The sequence below is a fragment of the Dipodomys spectabilis genome, unplaced genomic scaffold, assembly GCF_019054845.1.
Source record: "Dipodomys spectabilis isolate Male_0828 unplaced genomic scaffold, ASM1905484v1 ptg000108l, whole genome shotgun sequence".
Taxonomy (NCBI): Eukaryota; Metazoa; Chordata; class Mammalia; order Rodentia; family Heteromyidae; genus Dipodomys; species Dipodomys spectabilis.
The window spans coordinates 18,192,052-18,211,259 of record NW_024870785.1 but is presented as its reverse complement, the minus strand read 5'-3'; the positions used below and the strand labels follow the sequence as shown (position 1 = coordinate 18,211,259).

The window sequence follows — 19,208 nt, the reverse complement described above, 5'->3', positions numbered from 1 at the left end:
AGTCAGGGCCCGTGTGCCGTTCCTTAGCTTTGTTGCTCAGGGCTAGCACTCTATCACTTGAGCCACAGCTCCACTTGTGTTTTGGGGATTTTTTTTTTATTATTGTTGTTATTATTTTTGGTGGCTAATTAGAGATAAGAGACTCACGGATTGCTGACTTCAAACCATGATGCTCAGACCTCAGCTTTCTTTTTTTTTAATTTTTTTTTGGGGTCCGGTCGTGGGGCCTGAACTCTGGGCCTGGGCGCTGTCCCTCAGCTCTTCAGCTCAAGGCTAGTGCTCTACCACTTGAGCCACGGCACCACTTCCGGCTTTTTTCTTTTTGCATATGTGGTGCTGAGGAATCGAACCCAGGGCCTCGAGCATGCAAGGCAAGCGCTCTACCACTGAGCCACCTTCCCAGCCCAGACCTCAGCTTTCTGAGTAGCTAGGATTACAAGTGTGAGCCACTGGCACCTGGAATCCTTGGAAGTGTCTTGACTTCTCGGGGTTCCTCTGCAACATGAAGTAACTAAATGGTCTCTGTTTCCTTGTGGCCACAACATTGAGGTTGGATGCAAGAGCTTCTGGGAGAGAAGAAAATGAGAGAGTGGGTGGTGAGCAAAACAGAGGAAGTCATATTCTATCAGCTGAGGGCAGAGAATTTGGAAGGGGAATCAATCTGAGCTATCCAAGGCCTGGTGACTAGGACTGCATCCCAGCAAGGAATAAACCTACTCAGGAGGCTGAGATCTGAGGATCATGGTTTAAAAGACAGCTTGAGCTGGGTGCCAGTGGCTCACACCTGTAATCCTAGCTATTCAGGAAGCTGAGATCTGAGGATCGGGGTTCAAAGCCAGCCTGGGCAAGAATGTCCATGAGACTCTTACCACCAATTAACCAACAGAAAACCAAAAGTGGTGCTGTGGCTCAAGTGGTAGAGCACTAGCCTTGAGCTGAAGAGCTCTGGGACAGTGCCCAGGCCTAGATTTCGAGCCCCATGACCACCCCCCCCCCAAAAAAAGGACAGTTGGAGCAGGAAAGTCCATGAGAATCTTATCTCCAACAAGCTACAAAAAAGAAAGAAAGGAAGGAAGAAAGAAAGAACCAGCGTAGCCCTTCTTCCTCACCATCTCTCTGAATGCTGTTCTCTCCTTATACTGACCATCTTAGAGTCCTCAGAGCAATGCTGTTTCTTGCTAGGTGCCATCCTCATTTTACAGATAAGAAACCAAAGTTCCGGGCTGGGAAGGTGGCTCAGTGGTAGAGCGCTTGCCTTGCATGCCTGAGGCCCTGGGTTCGATTCCTCAGCACCACATAAGCAAAAAGAAAAAAGCCGGAAGTGACGCTGTGGTTCAAGTGGCAAGGTGCTAGCCTTGAGCTGAAGAGCTGAGGGACAGCGCCCAGGCCCAAAGTTCAGGCCCCACGACCGGACCAAAACAAAAAAACAAAAAAAAAAAACCAAGGTTCCAAGGGACACAGTGTCTCTACACAGGTTTCACGTTGTTAGTGGCAGAGCTGGGATGTGAATCCAGCCCAGCTTGGCCGATTCCACAGCCCTGTGACTTTGTACTCTATTACGTAACCTTTTTTAATTTAATTTTTATTTTTTTTATTGTGAAAATACTGTACAGAGGGGTTACAAGTCCATGGGCAAGATAATGAGTGCATTTCTTATTAAGCCTTGTAGCCTCCTCCTTTGTTTCCCCTTCCCATCCCTTCCCAGCCTCCCCCCGCCTCCCTACCCAGTCCTTCCCCCCCCCCAAGTTGTAAAGTTCGTTTTTTGACATGACAACTTGTATACATAACCTTTTAAAGAAGCCTTCATCCTGCTCACAACCCCAGCATGGCCATGGCCATGCTGAACCCATAGGACATGAGGTCCTCCTCTTGGAGGACCAGCTTCAAGTGAGCACCCCAGCAGTCACCTCTGCCACATCCACCAGCACATGAAGGGGCACGTTGGCTTCTCTCAGGGTGCCTGCCCAGTGGGCTGAGCTGGCTGAGTTTGTTTTGACAGGTGAGAACAGTTCCACCTCTTGGTGACAGCTTGATGGCAGTTTGACAGGCCCTGGGCCAGGCATGGCAGCACCTATAGGAATGTGATCACTTCCCCCAGGCATGCTTTGGAGATGATGTCAAGTGTGTGGGTGAAGTATCTGATGGAAGTAAATAAGGCTGAAGGAGAATGGCGGGAGCCAGGAAGCATGGCTATCCCAGAAGGCATTCTGGCTTGGATCCAGCAGCTCTGATCACTGCCGCCTTCTTCCCTTCTGACCTAGGGGCCAGGAGACATGAGCCTTTCACATCCTGTACAAACCAGGAGTTTGCACACCTTGAAGCTGCTGAGCTTCGAGCTTGAAGGGGCTTTGGATGACATCCAGTGTCTAGTTTATGAGTCAAGGGCTGAGGCCCAGAGAAAGGAAATGGCCTGCTTAAGAGGACATAGCCTTGGATAGTGCTGTCCAATCATAGCCTTGGACTCTTTTGAGGGATTAGGAAGCAGAGTCCTGGGTCACTGCTGCTGTGCTGGCCCTGGAGCCTATGCCCAATTCCTTGCTGACCTATGGGAGGAGTGCTCTCTGGTGCCCCTAGTGGTAGTAGCCAAGAGTCTCCATAGGATCAGAAAGGGAGCCTGCAGGCTGGAAATCTTTCAGTACATTTCCAAAAATATTAATGGAACATGCGGCACAAAAGCAACATAGGTGATCCCAGGAACTTTAAAAAAAAAAAAACAACTTGAATTTCCTCATAGAAAAGCCTGCTTCCACCTATGAAGGTGGCATCACAGATCAGAGATAGCTCAGGACTGCTAGCAAATAAGTCTTGTAGCTGCTGGGCTGGTTATAGCACCATGGTCAGGGAAGTATTGTTGAAACATGAAGAAGTAGTCAGGTGCTGGTGGCTCATACCTGTAATCCTAGCTGCTCAGGAGGCTGAGATCTAAGAATCAGAGTTTGAAGCCAGCCAGTGAGACTCTTAACCAGTGAAAAGCCAGAAGTGGAGGTGTAGCTTAGTGGTTGAGTGCCAGCCTTGAGTAAAGAAGCCAGGTAAGAACACAAGACCCTGAGTTCAAGCCCCATTCTATACTGCGCATGTGCGCGCGCACAACCACTCAGCAAAGCATTTCTGCTGTCCTCTCAGACTGAAAGACCTGGGGGAGCCTTCATGGAGATCCAGTGTGGGTCCTCTTTTGCCAAGACCTCTCGTCTCATTTGCAACGAGGACATCTAGCTCTGGAGATGATGCTGGGATTCTGATGGCCAGGTGGGGGAGACAGCTTGGGGTGGGGGAGTCACTCATCTTGATGAATCTATCCCCAGAAGAAAAGGTACCCTGGGGTCGGTGGCACAGGCTGCCCAGGATGGGCCAGTTCAGGTGGCATTCCATTTCTCTGAGGGTAGAATGATGGGACCTTCAAGCTTTGAGGTCTGACAGGTAAATATGGAAATCCTCATATTCACTAGCTGGTGTTAATCTTTATTTTTCAAAAGAGGAATGGTAACACATCTACCGTGGCTGGATAGTTAAAAGAGTGTGGAATGAGGCATCAAGTATACTATGTGCTTGGTTCATGCTTAGTCCTGCATTTATCAAGAGCATAATGATGGCCCTGGTGTTCTCCTGGGAAACACCTGTGTAGCACCTGAAGCCTGCTTGGTTCAGGTCCAGGCTTTGGGAAGATGCCAAGAACAAAACCCTGAGGAAGTTTTGAAGGGAGGCAGCGGATCAACTGTGTGGGAAGTATTGCACCAGGGAAGTGCAGACATGGTGGACAGGGACAGGAGGTCCCAGAAAAGGCCTTCTAGACAAAGTACTGTCTAAGCTGAAATATAAAGAAAGATTAGCCAGGTTTGAGGAGGGGGCAGGGTAGTGAAAGAGCTTCAAGTCACTCAGTCTTAGAATAGGACTCAATGCAGATGGGACAGCCGGGCACTGGTGGCTCACACCTGTAATCCTAGCTCCTTAGGAGGCTGAGATCTGAGGATCGTGGTTCAAAGCCTGCCGGGGCAGCAATGTCGGTGAGACTCTTATCTCCAATAAACTACTCAGAAAAAACTGGAAGTGGCTCTGTGGCTCAAGTGGTAGGGAGCTAGTCTTGAGCAAAAGCAGCTCACGGACAGCACCCAGGCCCAGAGTTCAAGCCCCAGGGCTGGCAACAAACAAACAAACAAAAAAATCAGATGAGATTCAGGTGATAAAACACAATCTTGTACCTCAGAGCAAGATATGGGGACTGAGCTTCCGGCCTTTCACACCCACTTGGCATGCTTGCTCTGTTGGCTCTCTACTACTTGAGACACTCTCCCAGCCCAGCTTTTTGCTCTGTATTTGGGGATCCAGTCTCACAGCCTTTTCTGCCTTTACTAGCCTTGAACTGCAAACTTCAGGAGCTTAGCCTCTTGAGCATCTAGGATTATAGGAATGAACTACTAACACTTTGAGGTTCTTTTTTTTTTTTTTTTTTGGCCAGTCCTGGGGCTTGAACTCAGAGCCTGGGCACTGTCCCTGAGCTTCTTTTTGCTCAAGGCTAGCAACTCTACCACTTGCGCCACAGAACCACTTCTGGCTTTTTCTGTGTATGTGGTACTAAGGAATCGAACTCAGGGCTTCATGCATGCTAGGTGAGCACTCAACCACTAAGCCACATTCCCAACCACTCTGAGGTTTGTAAAAGCCAGTAGAGAAGTGTTTTCCAGCCTGGACTGTTGGCTCCAGAAATGAGAGAATCTGAGGCATGGAGCCATCTCTCCTTTCAAGGTGGGACTATTAAAGATATTTCCAACTCAATTCTTCTTCTCTTCCACCTCATCCTTGCTTTTCTGGTCGATCATGAGGTTCTGTGGTACCCACCCCCATTCCATTCAGTTAGTGCTGTGTGCTGATGGTGGTCAGGAGAGAGGTCTCAGGGCCTCTTTCTTAGGGAAGTTCCTAAGAAAGTGCCCTACGGGTACGGATGGAAGGACTGAGAACCTGCCTGCCCAGGAGAGGGTGGGGAGGAGAGACAGACAGCTCCTTGCAGGGGGTGATCAGGCACCTGGATCCCTAGCAACTATGGACAGGTTAGGCCTAGGCCATTGGAATTGGGCCCCGGGTGTTGGAGTTGGGCCACTTGCCTGGATCCTGTCTTCTGTCCTCTCCTGTCTTTGCTCTCCTTTCTACAAAGACTTAACCCATTCTGCTTTTGACGCATTCACAAAAATAATGCTGAGAATAATCCCTAGAGAGGAAGAAGAATAAACAAGCTTTAAAAATGCAAAAGGAAATGCGTCCTTTATTTAAAAATAATAGTGGGGAAAAAATGCAGGGGAGGGCCTCAGCCAATTCCCTTGAGTGAAACTTTCCAGCTGCTGTGACAGAAGGTCACAGAGTCCTCAGGGCTCTAGGGGAAACCTAAGGGTGGGAGGTTCCAGTTGGGATTCAATATGGGTTCAACTAAGAGTGAGGGCCAGGCTCAGTGGCCACCATGAGAGATCCAAGTCTTCAATTTTATCCAGCCTGCGGACAGCTTGGCTAGGGGAAGCTGGCAAAGACAACATAGGGCTGCTGGACCTGGAAGAGCAGGGCTAAGAGAAAGATCTCCACAGGCATGAAGTACAGAGAGGCCCAGGACTGAGAGGAAAATCTTCAAGGTCATGGCTGGCTGAACTAGACTTGGAGGCCCAACCAGGATTTCATGTACTCAGAGGCCCCCAGGTAGAGTGAACAACGTAAGCACAGGCCACGGTAGGAAATCCCTCAATGCTTTAAGGACAAAGATGTCCAATCTTCTGAAACATGTATTTATTTACTTGACAGGAGTTTTACCCCCCTTTGTTTCCTATGCTGGTACTGGGGCTTGAACTCAGGGCCTGGGCCCTGTCCCTGAGATTTTGTGCTCAAGGCTATTGCTCTACCATGTAAGCCACAGCTCCACTTCCAACTTTTTGGTGGTTAATGGAGAGAAGAGTCTCACAGACTTTGTGTGTGTGTGCCCCAGCTGACTTGGAACCAGAATCCTCAGATCTCAGCCTCCTGACTACTCAGACCACCAACACTCGGCTAACTTACCAGTTTTATTGTGATATATCTCACACACATACCATAGACTCCACCTACTGAGTATCTATAATTTACTACCGTGTAATACCATGGTTATTTATAGCATCATTTTAGAATGTCTTTATTAATCCTCAAAGAAAACATGGCTCCATTAGCAGTCAACCCCATTCCCAAGCTCTATTCTGTAACTGATCTGCTTTCTGTTTCTAGACTGACTTGTTCTGGACATTTCCTATAAACAGAAGCATACATAGCCTGTGAGTCTGGCTGCTTTCATTTACTGATTTCAAGGCTCATCTATACCATTTTTTTCCTTTTCGTCCTATTCTTTGATTTCATTCTTTTTCTTTCTGGTTGCATAGTATTCCTAGATCAATACTAGGATGTGGTGTGGGCATATCACATTCTTGTCTGTCCATTCCTCAGTTGATGGATGTTGTCTACTTTGATCCATCCTCACTCAGAGGCAGGGATGTGTGAGGGTCCACGTAGAACTGTTCCCTGCCCCTGTCCCTCCTCCCTGCCCCCCAACATCACTGTGTCATGCCTGGCAGCTCTTTACAAGGCAGAAAAGAGTCAGAATAGCTGGTATTGTTCCTGCAAATCAAGTATCTTATTTTCCTGTGGCCTGCTGAGGGCCAAAGTTAGTTAAACACACAGAGAAGTACAAACTGTATGTTAGGTTAGAGGAGGGAATTTCAACAACAAGAAGTTGCTGGCCCAGGGAGAGACTTGGTCAGGACTGCCAAGGCCCACAAGTCAAGGGTGAACCAGGGCTAATCTGTGGTGTCCACCCCATACACACACACACACACACACACACACACACACACACACACACACACACACACACACACACGGCTGAAACTTTATTTATAGGCAATGTTGCCAGTATCTCGCTGCTGTTCCCATTCAAAGATGAGGACATATCTTTAATGACTACATTAAAGGCATCTGCCATTCAGGGACAGGAAGGAAACTAAGTAGCTGGGCGTCGGTGGCTCATGCCTGTAATCCTAACTACTCAGGAAGCTGAGATCTGAGGATCGCGGTTCAAAGCCAGCCCGGGCAGGAAAGACTGTGAGACTCATATCTCCAATAAATCACTAGAAAACCGGAAGTGGTGCTGTGGCTCAAGTGGTAGAGCGCTCGCCTTGAGCTGAAGAGCTGAGGGACAGCGCCCAGGCCCAGAGTTCAAGCCCCATGACTGACAAAAAAAAAAAAAGAAAGAAAGGAAACTAAGGCTAAATTCTCCAGGTTTGCTGCCAGCATCAGCCAAGCCCTGGCTTTTGTGTTCTGCCTCGTTTGGAGTTCATAGGAGAAAATACGAAAACAAGGGAGTTATGCTGTTTCAGTCTCCTAAAAATAGAAGACCAAATTCCACCCTAACCCAAAGCAAAAACACAAGCCAGGGCTTTAATTACCACCTTTTCTTTTCTTCCTTCCTGTTTTATTTTTTGTTTTGTTTTGTTGTTGGTTTTCTTCTCCAGCCAGAAAATATTATGTTGTTAGACAAGAATATTCCCATTCCACACATCAAGCTGATTGACTTTGGCCTGGCTCACGAAATAGAAGATGGAGTTGAATTTAAGAACATTTTTGGGACGCCGGAATTTGTTGGTGAGTTTTTAGGCCTGTTACTTTCTCAGCTGGGAAGCTGACATCCAAAGAGTTGAGAACAGCCAGGTTCTGGTGGCTCACAGCTATCTGGAATCTTAGCTACTCAAGAGGCTGAGATCTGAGGACCGTGGTTGGAAGCCAGCCCAGGCAGGAAAGTTTATGAGACTCTTATATCCAGCTAACCACAAAAAGCTGGAAGTAGGAGCTGTGGCTCAAGTGGAAGAATGAGTAAAAGAAGTTCAGGGACAATGCCAGGCCCTGAGTTCAAGCCCCAGGATTAGCCTCACACACACCTAAAAAAAAATTGGGAACAAAAAGAAATCCCAGAAACAAGCCTCCTAGGGCTGTGGTCTCAGGACTCATGATGAGAGATGGTACCTAATGGGTAAGAAGGAAGAAAGTATCTGCTAATGGAATGTCCGAGCAGGATTGGGTCTGAGTGTCCAATGGGACAAGGCGGGGCTGGAAAGCTTTGTAGAGTTCAGACTTCCAGAACTGACTTTACCCACTTCTGACTCTTTAGATGAGTTTATTATGTGGATTTAAAAATCACCCTCAGCCTTGGCTGGGAATGTGGCCTAGTGGTAGAGTGCTCCCCTAGCATGCATGAAGCCCTGGGTTCATTTCCTCAGTACCATATGCACAGAAAAAGCCGGAAGTGGCGCTGTGGCTCAAGTTGCTAGCCTTGAACAAAAGAAGCTCAGGGACAGTACCCAGGCCCTGAGTTCAAGCCCCAGGACTGGCAAAAAAAAAAAAAAAAAAAAATCACCTCAGCCTCCCACAGACTCAGCCTTCTCTGGAGTAGCTTTTGGTTTCTAGCAAAGGAAAAAAGCAATCATCTGCCAGATGCCCAGTCTACCACCTACCTCCCCTGGGTGCCCACCTGTATTCATTCCTGGAAATGCCCAGCTCCAGAGTGCCCTGGCCACTCTCTTCCTTCTATGCCCCTCCCCTTTTGTCCAAATCCCACCTATCCTGAACCCTTGATGCTCTCTTATAAGGCTTGGGCCAGAAAAGTTGGGGAACACAAAGAAATATCCCTAAAAGAGGAAACAAATGAGTTCCTAGCTGTTTTGTTTGCTTATTTGTTGTTTTCTTTTTTTTTTCCCCAGTAGAGTCTTGCAAACTTTTCTGCTTGGGCTAGCCTTGAACTAAATTTCCTCCCAATCTCAGTCTCTCGGGTAGCTCAGAACTCCTTGTAGAGTAGGCCTCAAAACTTGCGATCCTCCTTGTATTCCTCCCTCCCAAATGCGGGGGTTTACAGGTATGAGCTACTACACATAGCCTGCTCTGGAATCTTTCCGTTGACACGTGAAGTCTGAGTTCTTCCTCATTGTACTCATTTCCCTGCCAACCCTTTGAGAGGTCATGGACAATTTGATTTCTGTTTTCTTCCTCTGGACACTCTTCATGCTTACCACACCTCGCTCTCTGGTGCTCTACGCTTCATCTGCTCCTCTTCTGTCCTTGGCAGAGCACTCTTCTGGTTACCATGTAATTGGCTCAGCTCTTATTTCTACCTGGGCCTCGGTGACTCCAAGTCTGATGACTCTGACCCACTCTCCTATCACTAGCTTTCTTCTAGCTGCCTGTCAAGGTCATCATCTCATGACAGCCATCCCAAGAAGGAAATCTGCCCCTCAGGAGGGAGGTACTTCAATCAGACCAAACTCAGAGGAAGAGGCTATTCCTTTGCTTTTTCATTTCCCTCCGGCACTGGCCTGCTGGTATCCATGGGACATTTCCAAAACTGATCTTGTCAAGCTAAGTGCTGGAGGCCTCACCCCTGTAATCCTAACAACTCAGGAAGCTGAGATCTGAGGATCATGGTTCAAGGCCAACCTGGGCAGGAAAGTCTGTGAAACTCTTACCTCCAAAAGAATACCAAAAGGCCAGACATGGAGCTGTTACTCACATGATAGAGCACTTAGACAAGAGTAAAGGAAGCTCAGGGACAGTACTTAGGGCCTGAGTTCAAGCCCCAGGATGGTACAAAGAAACAGCAAGAATTAAAGAAAAAAGGACAGTTCTTGTCACTAGAGCTCCATTTTTCCTTCTTATCCTTTGTTTCTTTCTTATTCTTCTTTCTCTTTCAATTCAGGTGATTCTGTGTACCACACATTCCCCTCCTCCTCACTAGAAAGTTGGCCATAGGCTTCAACCAAGTTAACAGGTAGTGCATGTCTGAGTGTGTGTAGGTTGCCATAACAAAATACCTTAGACAGGATAGTTTATAAACAACACACCGTGTTACTCACAGTTCTAGGGGCTTGGCAGCCCAAGGCAGAGGCAGACCAGTGTCTCACCTTCTACCTATGGCCTCGTGGGGCACAAGGAATAACATAGGGAACTGGTCCCAATCCTACAGGGTCTATTTTCCTGCCCTGGTCACCTCCTGAATCCTTTACGTCTTTATTCTAGTGCACTTGAGATTAGGGTTCAACATGTGAAACACTTGCAGAAACAAAACATTTCAACCATGACAACTTCTTCCCCCATGCCCTTTCCCTCCCCTTCTCTCCTTTCCCTAACTAGATCAGGCTAATCTCAAACTGGCAGCCTTCCCGCTAATACCTTCCAAGTGCTGGGATTACGGGTGGGCCGTACCCTACCCAGCTTGGGCTGTAGCAACGTCTTTCCTTAAAATTCACAGATCTCGGTTGCCTCCATCTGCTGCTTGGGTTTCCTTACTGGAGATTTAGGATGGAGACATTTGGTGGTGCCGCATTCCCTAGAGGTCCATTCTAAACATCTCCTCCTGTTTTTCTACCTCTTCTCCACTCCTGAATGTGACTTCTTTTCAGCTCCAGAGATCGTGAACTACGAGCCCTTGGGACTGGAGGCAGACATGTGGTAAGGGGATCCTTCCCTGGGTGGAAGCCCTTAGATCCTGCTCCAGGTGTGACATCTCCTTGACCGTGAGATTCCCTTTCTCCACGCTCACCTTTTAGAGCTTCCGCTGCTCTAGTTGTGTGGGTGCTGCATCAGTCTGGGAACACTGCAGAGATCAGTTCTGTGCACGGAAATGGCATGGCTGCTTTATAGTTGGCTGAGTGCCTGGGTTTTCTACAATCCTGACAGCAGTCGTATGAAGGTGGTTCTTATTAGCCTCGATTATGGAAAAGAGGCTCAGAGGTGATAAGGGACATGCTGGAATACCAGCGCTTACCAGTATGGGGTCCATAGATTCAGTATATAGACTTATACCACTTCTGAAGAGTAGGATGGAGAAGATTGTGGGCTGGGGATGGCATGGTGGAGGGGCGGTGCCTGGAGAAAGAGGAAGACTGCAGTCCTGACTCAATTCTTCTTTGTTTGCAGGAGCATTGGGGTCATTACCTACATCCTGTGAGTATCTCGGATCCTTGGGGCTCCAATCCAGCTTAGACCGGGATGGGGACAGGTGGGGATGGGAGAGGGTAGGCAGAGAGATAGATTGACATTTACAGAGAACCCATCATAAGCTAGGTATATTAAACCTACCCAGCAAACCTGAGGCTGAGTGCTCTGAGCTCCATTCCTTTCACCCTTCATTCACTTTACCCTGGGGCTGAAGTCGAGCAGGGATCCAGAGGTATATCTGCCCTCCTGCTTTAGCCCGTGTCGTGTCTCTGCATTTCTGCCGAGAATGCCAGGGCTCCCTGTCCAGACTCTTCCAGTTCACTGTGGGAATGCCACGGGAGTCAGGAGCCTTAGGATAAGACTGGAGGTGTGGCTCAGTGGTAGACCAGTAGCCGTGGTTGGGAAACAGACAGACAGACACAGATAGAGATAGACAGAGACACAGAAAGACAGAGAAAGAGAGATAGAGACACACACATACACTCTTTTGGAACAATCATGAAGCAGCCTTTGCCTGCTCCTCCCTGCTCCTTCTTTTTTTCCCTCCCTATCCCTCATCCTTTCCCCAAGTCCCCGTTTCTTTCTTTCCTGTCCTGGGTATCTAGTTGCTTGAAGCAGAGATCTCCTGCCTTATTTGCTCACCAGGCCTCACCTGGAGCTGGAGACCCCATGCTCTTACTTTCTGGCCTGGTGGCCTTTGATGGGAGATTTACCTTTAGGCCTGTTTCTTAAATCAGAAAAATAAGAGTCCCAAATGTCCTGCTGCAGGAAGTGGGTGGATAAGTACTGTGTGCACATACTCCTAGGCCTGTGCTGTGGTGTCCCTGGCAGGTAGAGGGGATTCAACCTGCCTTCCAGCCCTTCCCCTCACAGAAAACATGCAAACGTGGGAGACACTATTTTTGTGTGTGTGCCATTCCTCGGGTTTGAACTCAGGGACTGGGGGATGTCCCTGAGCTGCTGCTGCTGCTCCTTTTTCTTTCTTTTTTTTTTTTTTGGTGGGTCATTGGCCTGAACTCTGGGCTGGCACTGTCCCTCTGCTCTTCAGCTCAAGGCTAGCACTCTACCACTTGAGCCACAGCACCACTTCGGGCTTTTTCTGCTTATGTGGTGCTGAGGAATCGAACCCAGGGCCTCATGCGTGCAAGGCAAGCATTCTACCACTGAGCCACCTTTCCAGCCCTGTCCCTGAGCTTCTTTTGCCTAAGGTTACCCTCTACCACTTGAGCCACAGTTCTATTTCCAGCTTCTTGGTGGTCATCTAGAGATAAGAGTCTCAACGACTTTTTCCCTAGGCTGGCTTTGAACCACGGTCCACAGATTTCAGCCTCCTGAATAGTTAGGATTATGTGCCTGGTTAGGAAATGGTATTTTTATGGCATGCTAGGGTTAATGTGGGCCCATAGCCACCAGTGTTCCACAGGGATCATTTTCTAAAGACCCCCATAAATCAGCACATGGGCTGGGCTGGTATAACAATATGGTGAGCTCTCCTCCCCTGAGCTGTATGTAGCAAGGGGGTTCAAACCCTGACTACTTGGTAGAGCTTTTTTTTGCGGGGGGGGGAATGCCTGTACTAAGGCATAAACTTAGGCTTTTCTTATACACCCTTGGCTTCTCAGCCCTCCTGAGTAGCTAGGATTAAAGGCATGAGCCACTTCAACTTCTGAAGCACTCAAAAGCCAAAGTCTCTCTCCATTGGGTCCTTAGCAGGAGCTATGTAAGGTGTGTTGAACTGCACTGCATTGCAAAGTCTGAGGGTTGGCTGCCCAGAGAGGGCAAGCTGGGCTGCCAGGCACCTCCCACACTGCCATGCGCAGTACAGGACAGGGTTCCTGGGAGTCTATTGCTCCCATTGCCATCCAGTTTCCCACAGTCATGTGGCTGTTTCTCTGTTGTACTCAGCCTAAGTGGAGCCTCCCCTTTCCTGGGAGACACGAAGCAGGAAACACTGGCAAATATCACAGCAGTGAGTTACGACTTTGATGAGGAATTCTTCAGCCAGACTAGCGAGCTGGCCAAGGACTTCATTCGGAAGCTTCTGGTGAAAGAGACCCGGTAAGAAGACAGAGGAGAAAAAAAAAAAATCAGTAGTTTCTCAGGTACTGATTCTCTTCTGCCCATCTCAGAACTGTGTCAGGCTGACCTCGCTGGCCCACAGCTGATACCTGTGCCACTGAACTCTCACACCGGACAGATGCTGTGGCTGCCCTTCATCTTGTTTGCTCAAGTCTTTCTGCCCTCTGCTGAAAGAACAAGATTATATATCTGTGTGTGTCTGCGCCTCCTTGCTGCGCATGTGTGTTTGGAAGCCAACCCATAGTTCTCAGGGCTTCTGCAGTCTGATCCAAAGGCACCTGGACCTCAGATAGAGCCTCACATGGTTCAGATTCTGCCTGCATACAGAGCAGTGAAGGGCACAGGGAAGACAGAGAGTATGGGCTTAGCCATGGAGAACTGGCTTTTGGGAGGTTCTGAAAGAATCGTGCATTTTACAACACTCCATGAGAGTTGCTGCTAGGCCTTTTGGCTTTGGAACTGAAGGTGAAGGTTAGATGGGAAGATCTCTCTATTGAGGATCTTCCAGGAGTGTGGGAAATTCAAACTGCTTCATGGCTATCTTGGTTTCCCCCACCATGCCGTTTGGATGGCTTAGTTAACGAATTCCAGATTCAGAATGCTGTTCCCAGGGCCTGCCCACGTGGATGGTCACCACTTTCTAATCTTTGTTGCAGGAAACGGCTCACCATCCAAGAGGCTCTAAGACACCCCTGGATCACGGTAAGGGCACAGTGGTGATTTCCAGTGATCAGGACTGTTCTGTCACCAAGACTGGCCATGGTAGCTAAATGCAGAGGACCCATGGGAAGAGTGTTGCTTGGCTCTTGGGCACAGATGACAGCTAGTCTGGGACCCCCAAGAGGATTGAGCTTGTTTAAATAGGGTTCTGCTACCTTAAGTTTATATTTTATGTGTTCACCTTGCTTATGAAATGAAACCCTCATAACTCTCAGGCTCATGCCTTGTAATCTTTGCTATCCAGGAGGCTGAGATCTGAGAATTGTGGGTCAAAGCCAGCCTTGGCAAAAGTATGTGAGACTCTTATTTCTACCAAAGTGGAAGTGGAGTTGTGGCTCAGGTGGTAAGAGTACTAGCCTTAAGCACAATGCACCCAAGCCTTGAGTTCAAACCCCAGGATTCACACACACACACACACACACACACACACACACATACACACAATCTCAGTTGAACTTTTTCCCTTTGAGACCATCTTATAAAATGTTCTTTGACCTTGGGGCATGTCACCATCATTTCTCAAAGCAAAAAGCAGGACGCTTGGGTGGTAATGAACAAATCTTGATGTAGCTCCTTCTTTCTGACTTTTGGCATCCTGAATAGAAGATGACATTCAAATCCATCACATAGCTTTCTCCAGGCACCACAAGGACTGAGGAACTGGGCCTTGAGACAGAGAGAGGCAATTCTGTTCCCACTTAGGATGGTGGAGACAACAAAGTGAATCTCTGCCTTGCTTCTTTTTTTCTTTTTCTTCTTTTTTTTTCTGGTCGTGGGGCTTGAACTCTGGGCCTGGGCGCTGTCCCTAAGCTCTTCAGCTCAAGGCTAGTAGTCTACCACTTGAGCCACAGCACCACTTCCGGTGGTTAATTGGAGATAAGAGTCTCATGGACATTCTTGCCCGGGCTGGTTTTGAACTGCAATCCTCAGATCTCAGCTAGGATTACAGGTGTGAGCCAGCAGCTCCTGGCCTCTTGCTTTCTTTTTAATCAAGGCTCCAGCTGCTGTTTTTCAGAGGGTCTCACCATCTGGTATAGTAAAGATCACCTTGGAAGGCTGACACTCTGAGACTAGGGTTGTCTGAGCACTCCCCAGACTTCTGATGCAGTTGATGGTTCAATGAGAAGGCTAGTGAAGATGATCCCATGCAGATAATAAAGAGGGCAGAGGCCTATGGGTAATGGGAAACAAGAAGGGTTGGAAGAATCTGAGAGGAGGTCAAATTCACTTCCTCTTGGAAGAGAAGGAAAGGCCAAGGATTCTCTAGATGGGGGGTGAACTCAGATCCCAGCACTAGGGAGTCTCTTGGGCTCCTTCCTGATGAGCATGCTGAGTGTTTCCAAGGCCCAAGGAACGCTGAAAGAGAGACACCCATCAGCCTCCCTCTGCCAGCTGTGGCCTGATGTGCTCCAGCCCTTGCGTGGATGTGTGTGTAAAATCCTGCTGCAGCCTGCTTGTCTGCATGAAGCCCCTTAAGTGCTGTGCATCTGGGAAGACTCCCTCTAATGGGTTGGACCCCTCTGCTCTGGCGTGAGTATGCAGGCAGCACCCCCACACTCCTTGACCTTTCTGATGGTCTGTGGGGGGTGTCAGCCCCACCCTGGCTCTCCCCACTGCCTGATACATGCCGTGACTGCCAAGAGGCCATGCACGTGCCTTCTGCCTGCAGCTTGGCCTGCCCTTTGGAACCTCCCCCACATTAATATTCTGGTTCTTCTGTCTGAACACCTTGCCAGTCCAAAGGAGAGGTCAGAGCTCCTGAACAGCGGAAGACACAGCCCACCCAGCTGAAGACCAAACGCCTGAGAGAGTATACCCTCAAATGCCACTCAAGCATGCCCCACAACAACTCCTATGTCAACTTTGAGCGTTTTGCCCACGTGGTAGAGGATGTGGCTCGGGTGGATCAGGGATGTCGTGACCTGGCAGAGGCTCATGACACTCTCCAGGATGATGTGGAGGTCCTGGTCTCCATCTACAATGAGAAGGAGGCTTGGTACCGAGAAGAGAATGAGAAGGCCCGGCATGACCTGTCCCAGCTCAGGTACGAGTTCCGGAAGGTGAAGTCCTTGAAGAGACTCCTTCGAGAAGACATCCAAGTGGCAGGATCCAGCCTGGGAGGCGTGGCTAGGAAGCTGGACCATCTGCAGGCCCAGTTTGAAGCTCTGAGGCGGGAGGTGTCAGCAGACCTCCAATGGATGCAGGAACTGGTGGGAGGCTTCCAGCCGGAGAGTGGGGACACAGATGGCCGGGGCTCCGTGTTCTGTCCGGATGCCAGCGAATCCCTATCTGAGCTGCTCCACAGATCACGCACTGAGGAAGTCCTAGCTAGCTTGAAGCTCTGAATGCTGGGATCCAGCGGTGGTGCATCTAGGATGATGTACAGAAGCTTGTGTCTTCTGTCCAGCCAGAGCAAGCACCCAGTGACAATTACCCTGCAGGGTGTATGTGTGTCTGTAGCATAGCACCAGCCCCCTCCAGAAAATTCACACTCACTGAGGTGTTAGGTTTATTTTTGGTGTTGTTTTGTTTTGTTCCTTGTGATGGGGCTTAAACTCAGGGCCTAGACGCTCTTGCTTGGCTTTTCACTGTAGCATTTGAACCATGCCTCCAATTCTGGCTTCTAGTTGGTTCCTTGGAAATAAGAGTGTCACAAAATTTCTGCCTGGGCTGACTTTGAACTGTGATCCTCAGATTTTGGCCTCCTGCATAGTTAAGATGACAGTAGGTAAGAACCATTGACACTCAGCTGATTATTCATTTTAGTCTGGTTTTCTGCAAGAGAGCTGGCAGGCAAGTTGAGCTGTCGAAACAATTAAAAAAGTGAAAGCCCCTTCAGAGGTACCTTCTCCATGAGAAAGTTGGCTGGCGTTGGGGCACTGCTTGATAATTGGTTAGTGATGATGGATTAGTTCATCTCTCACATCCTGCCTACATCCCTTATGATCGCAGATTGTGGGCAAGCATGAAGTTAACTCAGGATAATAATAAGGATAACTCAGCAGGGTACTTTCCTCTGACAGATACAGATGTGTGTGTGTGTGTGTGTGTGTGTGTGTGTATGCACGCGCACGCATGCACGTACATGCCAAATAAGACTTGAACTGAAGTGTGGGCTCTGTTCTTGAGCTATTTTGCTCGAGGCTAGTAATTTACCACTTGAGCCACACCGCCATTTTTGGCGTTTCTTTTCTCTTCCTTTTTCTTTTTTAGTAGTTGATTAGAGATAAGAATCTCATGGACTTTCTTGCCCAGGTGGGCTTTGAACCATGATCCTTAGATCCCAGCCTCCTGAGGAGCTAGGATTATAGGTGTGAGCCACCTGCGCCCAGCCAGATGCAGAGATTTAAAATGCATAACGTATTATCTTTTATTTGAATTGACTTTTCCCTTTTGCCCTCATGCCTGGGACTTCAGGTGAGCCTCAGAGATCAACTCTGCATAGGAAGATGGGTGAAGGTATTCTTCCTTTCCCTCTCACCAGTGACTCAGAGGGGCAGTTGACTTAGGATCACTCATAGATAGTTGATAGAGATAAAATGGAAACTCAGAGTGCTCAGCTCTGAGATGAGGTATAAGGGAGGAAGTGGAGAGGTTAACTGTAAACTAAGGTGAGTTCACCTTACTAATAAAGTTCAAATCTCAGAAGTCAGGGAGTTAATGCTATGTATTTTGCCAGATTTGGGTGACATATAGGTGATTGTCCCAGGACTTATGCCCTAGAAGGTTCCATCATTGTTCCTTCCCAGGCCTGTTTAGGTCTGAAGCTCAAGCTGCAAAGTAAAAGGGAAGGGGAAGCATCTCCCCCTTCCCCCCCCCCCCCCCCCGTTTCCCCCAACTTTTAGCTCAGAACGCCAACATTGTGTTAAAAGTGAACACCAAAAGGCTCTCAACAGGGAGATTCCTTTCTTGTATACCAGACCCTGAAGGCCTGAGAAATTACATGAGTTTTTGAACAGGGTGGATATAAAGATTGGGAAGTCCATGGCCCAGTGGTCCCTTCAGGACCCAAAGCTTTGAGCATCCTTTGCTGCAAATGGCATGATCTCAACTTCCTTCCCCAGAGGACAAGTCAATTGATATAACCCTAGAGGCACTGCACAGGTAAAGGCCCAGAATCATGCTGGAAGCCTGGGCTGAGTATAGTATAGTTTCAAAGGCTCTTCATGGCCTCACAAAACAGCCCTGCCAGATAATTGTATTAGATGTGATGCCCAGTTTAGAAATGAGGAAACAGAGGGAAAATGTGATTTTTTTTTCCCCCTCCAGATCATATCATTAGTAGTCAAAGTAGAGCCCTTCTGTCATATGAAGTGAAGGATTCCAACATTAATCAAGCTGGACACCGGTGGCTCACACCTATCATCCTAGCTACTCAGGAAGCTGAGATCTGAAGATCATGGTTCAAAGCCAGCTTGGGCAGGAAAGTCCATGTGACTCTCTTATCTCCAATGAATCATCAAAAGCTGGAAGTGGAGACTGTGGCTGAAGTAATAGAATGCCAGCTTTGAGGGGGTGGGGGGAAAAGCCCAGAGATAGCGCTCAGGCCCTGAGTTCAAGCCCCAGGACCAGCAAAATAAAAAATTAATTAATTAATAATCACAAGTAGACAGAACCTACAGGTAGATCACATGCTACCAAAGAGAAGCAGACCATAGGGCAGGGGCTGCATATCAGCTATCAAACTTGGGAGAGAAGTGCTCTCAATAAGGCATTCACCAGAAGGCTGGTAATAAGAAGACAGAAGGAAAGCCAGAGAGAAGAGAACAGGAGTATGTAGATATGGTAGGACCAGCTGGGTTTTGACTATGTGAAGGAACACTGCCTTTCTCCCCAGAGTTGTAGGAAGTCACTAGTGGGTCTTGAACTAGCGTTCCTGGAAGGGAATGCCCAATGAACAGCACAGACAGGAAGAGTGTTAGGCTAACACGTAAGATCTTGATCTCATGAAATCTTTTCTTGGTTTCCTATCTTTTCTCATGTTAGCAAAGTGCATCGTTTCAAATATCATCTATTTGTAATAGGAACTTTTGCCATCAAATATAAGAAACAATGAGTATTGAATACATCACTGGAGATGTGGCTCAAGTGGTAAGACACCTTTTCGGCAAGTACAAGGTCCTGAGTTCAAACCTCAGTACCACTACCACCAAAAAAAAAAAGATACATCATTATTATATGTACTATTCAGAAAGAAAAAAGCCTAGCAAGAACAGCCTATAAGAAGACACCTGCAAATACACCTTCATAGGGCTGAAACCGTCGCAGAGGAGAAATGAGAACCAAAGTCACCATGCAGAAAGGGAGAGCCAAGAAACATAGTCTAAGGCAGCCAGCTTTGCTCTCTGAGTTTGCACAGTGTGCTAACTGAGAACTATGAAGAAAAGACTGTCATGCTCACAGCTGGAGCCTGGTTGGCTCCACCT

General features: G+C 48.1%; 1 protein-coding gene across 1 annotated transcript in view; it reads left to right on the top strand.

Annotated features, from left to right (window-relative positions):
- Nucleotides 1–19,208, top strand: part of Dapk2 (death associated protein kinase 2) — a 110,205-nt gene that overhangs the window by 79,236 nt on the left and 11,761 nt on the right. The window contains exons 5-9 of the mRNA XM_042687998.1: nt 7,512–7,641; nt 10,446–10,494; nt 10,963–10,989; nt 12,889–13,041; nt 13,719–13,764. Coding sequence (XP_042543932.1) covers nt 7,512–7,641; nt 10,446–10,494; nt 10,963–10,989; nt 12,889–13,041; nt 13,719–13,764 — 405 coding nt within the window. The remainder of the gene's footprint in view (nt 1–7,511; nt 7,642–10,445; nt 10,495–10,962; nt 10,990–12,888; nt 13,042–13,718; nt 13,765–19,208) is intronic.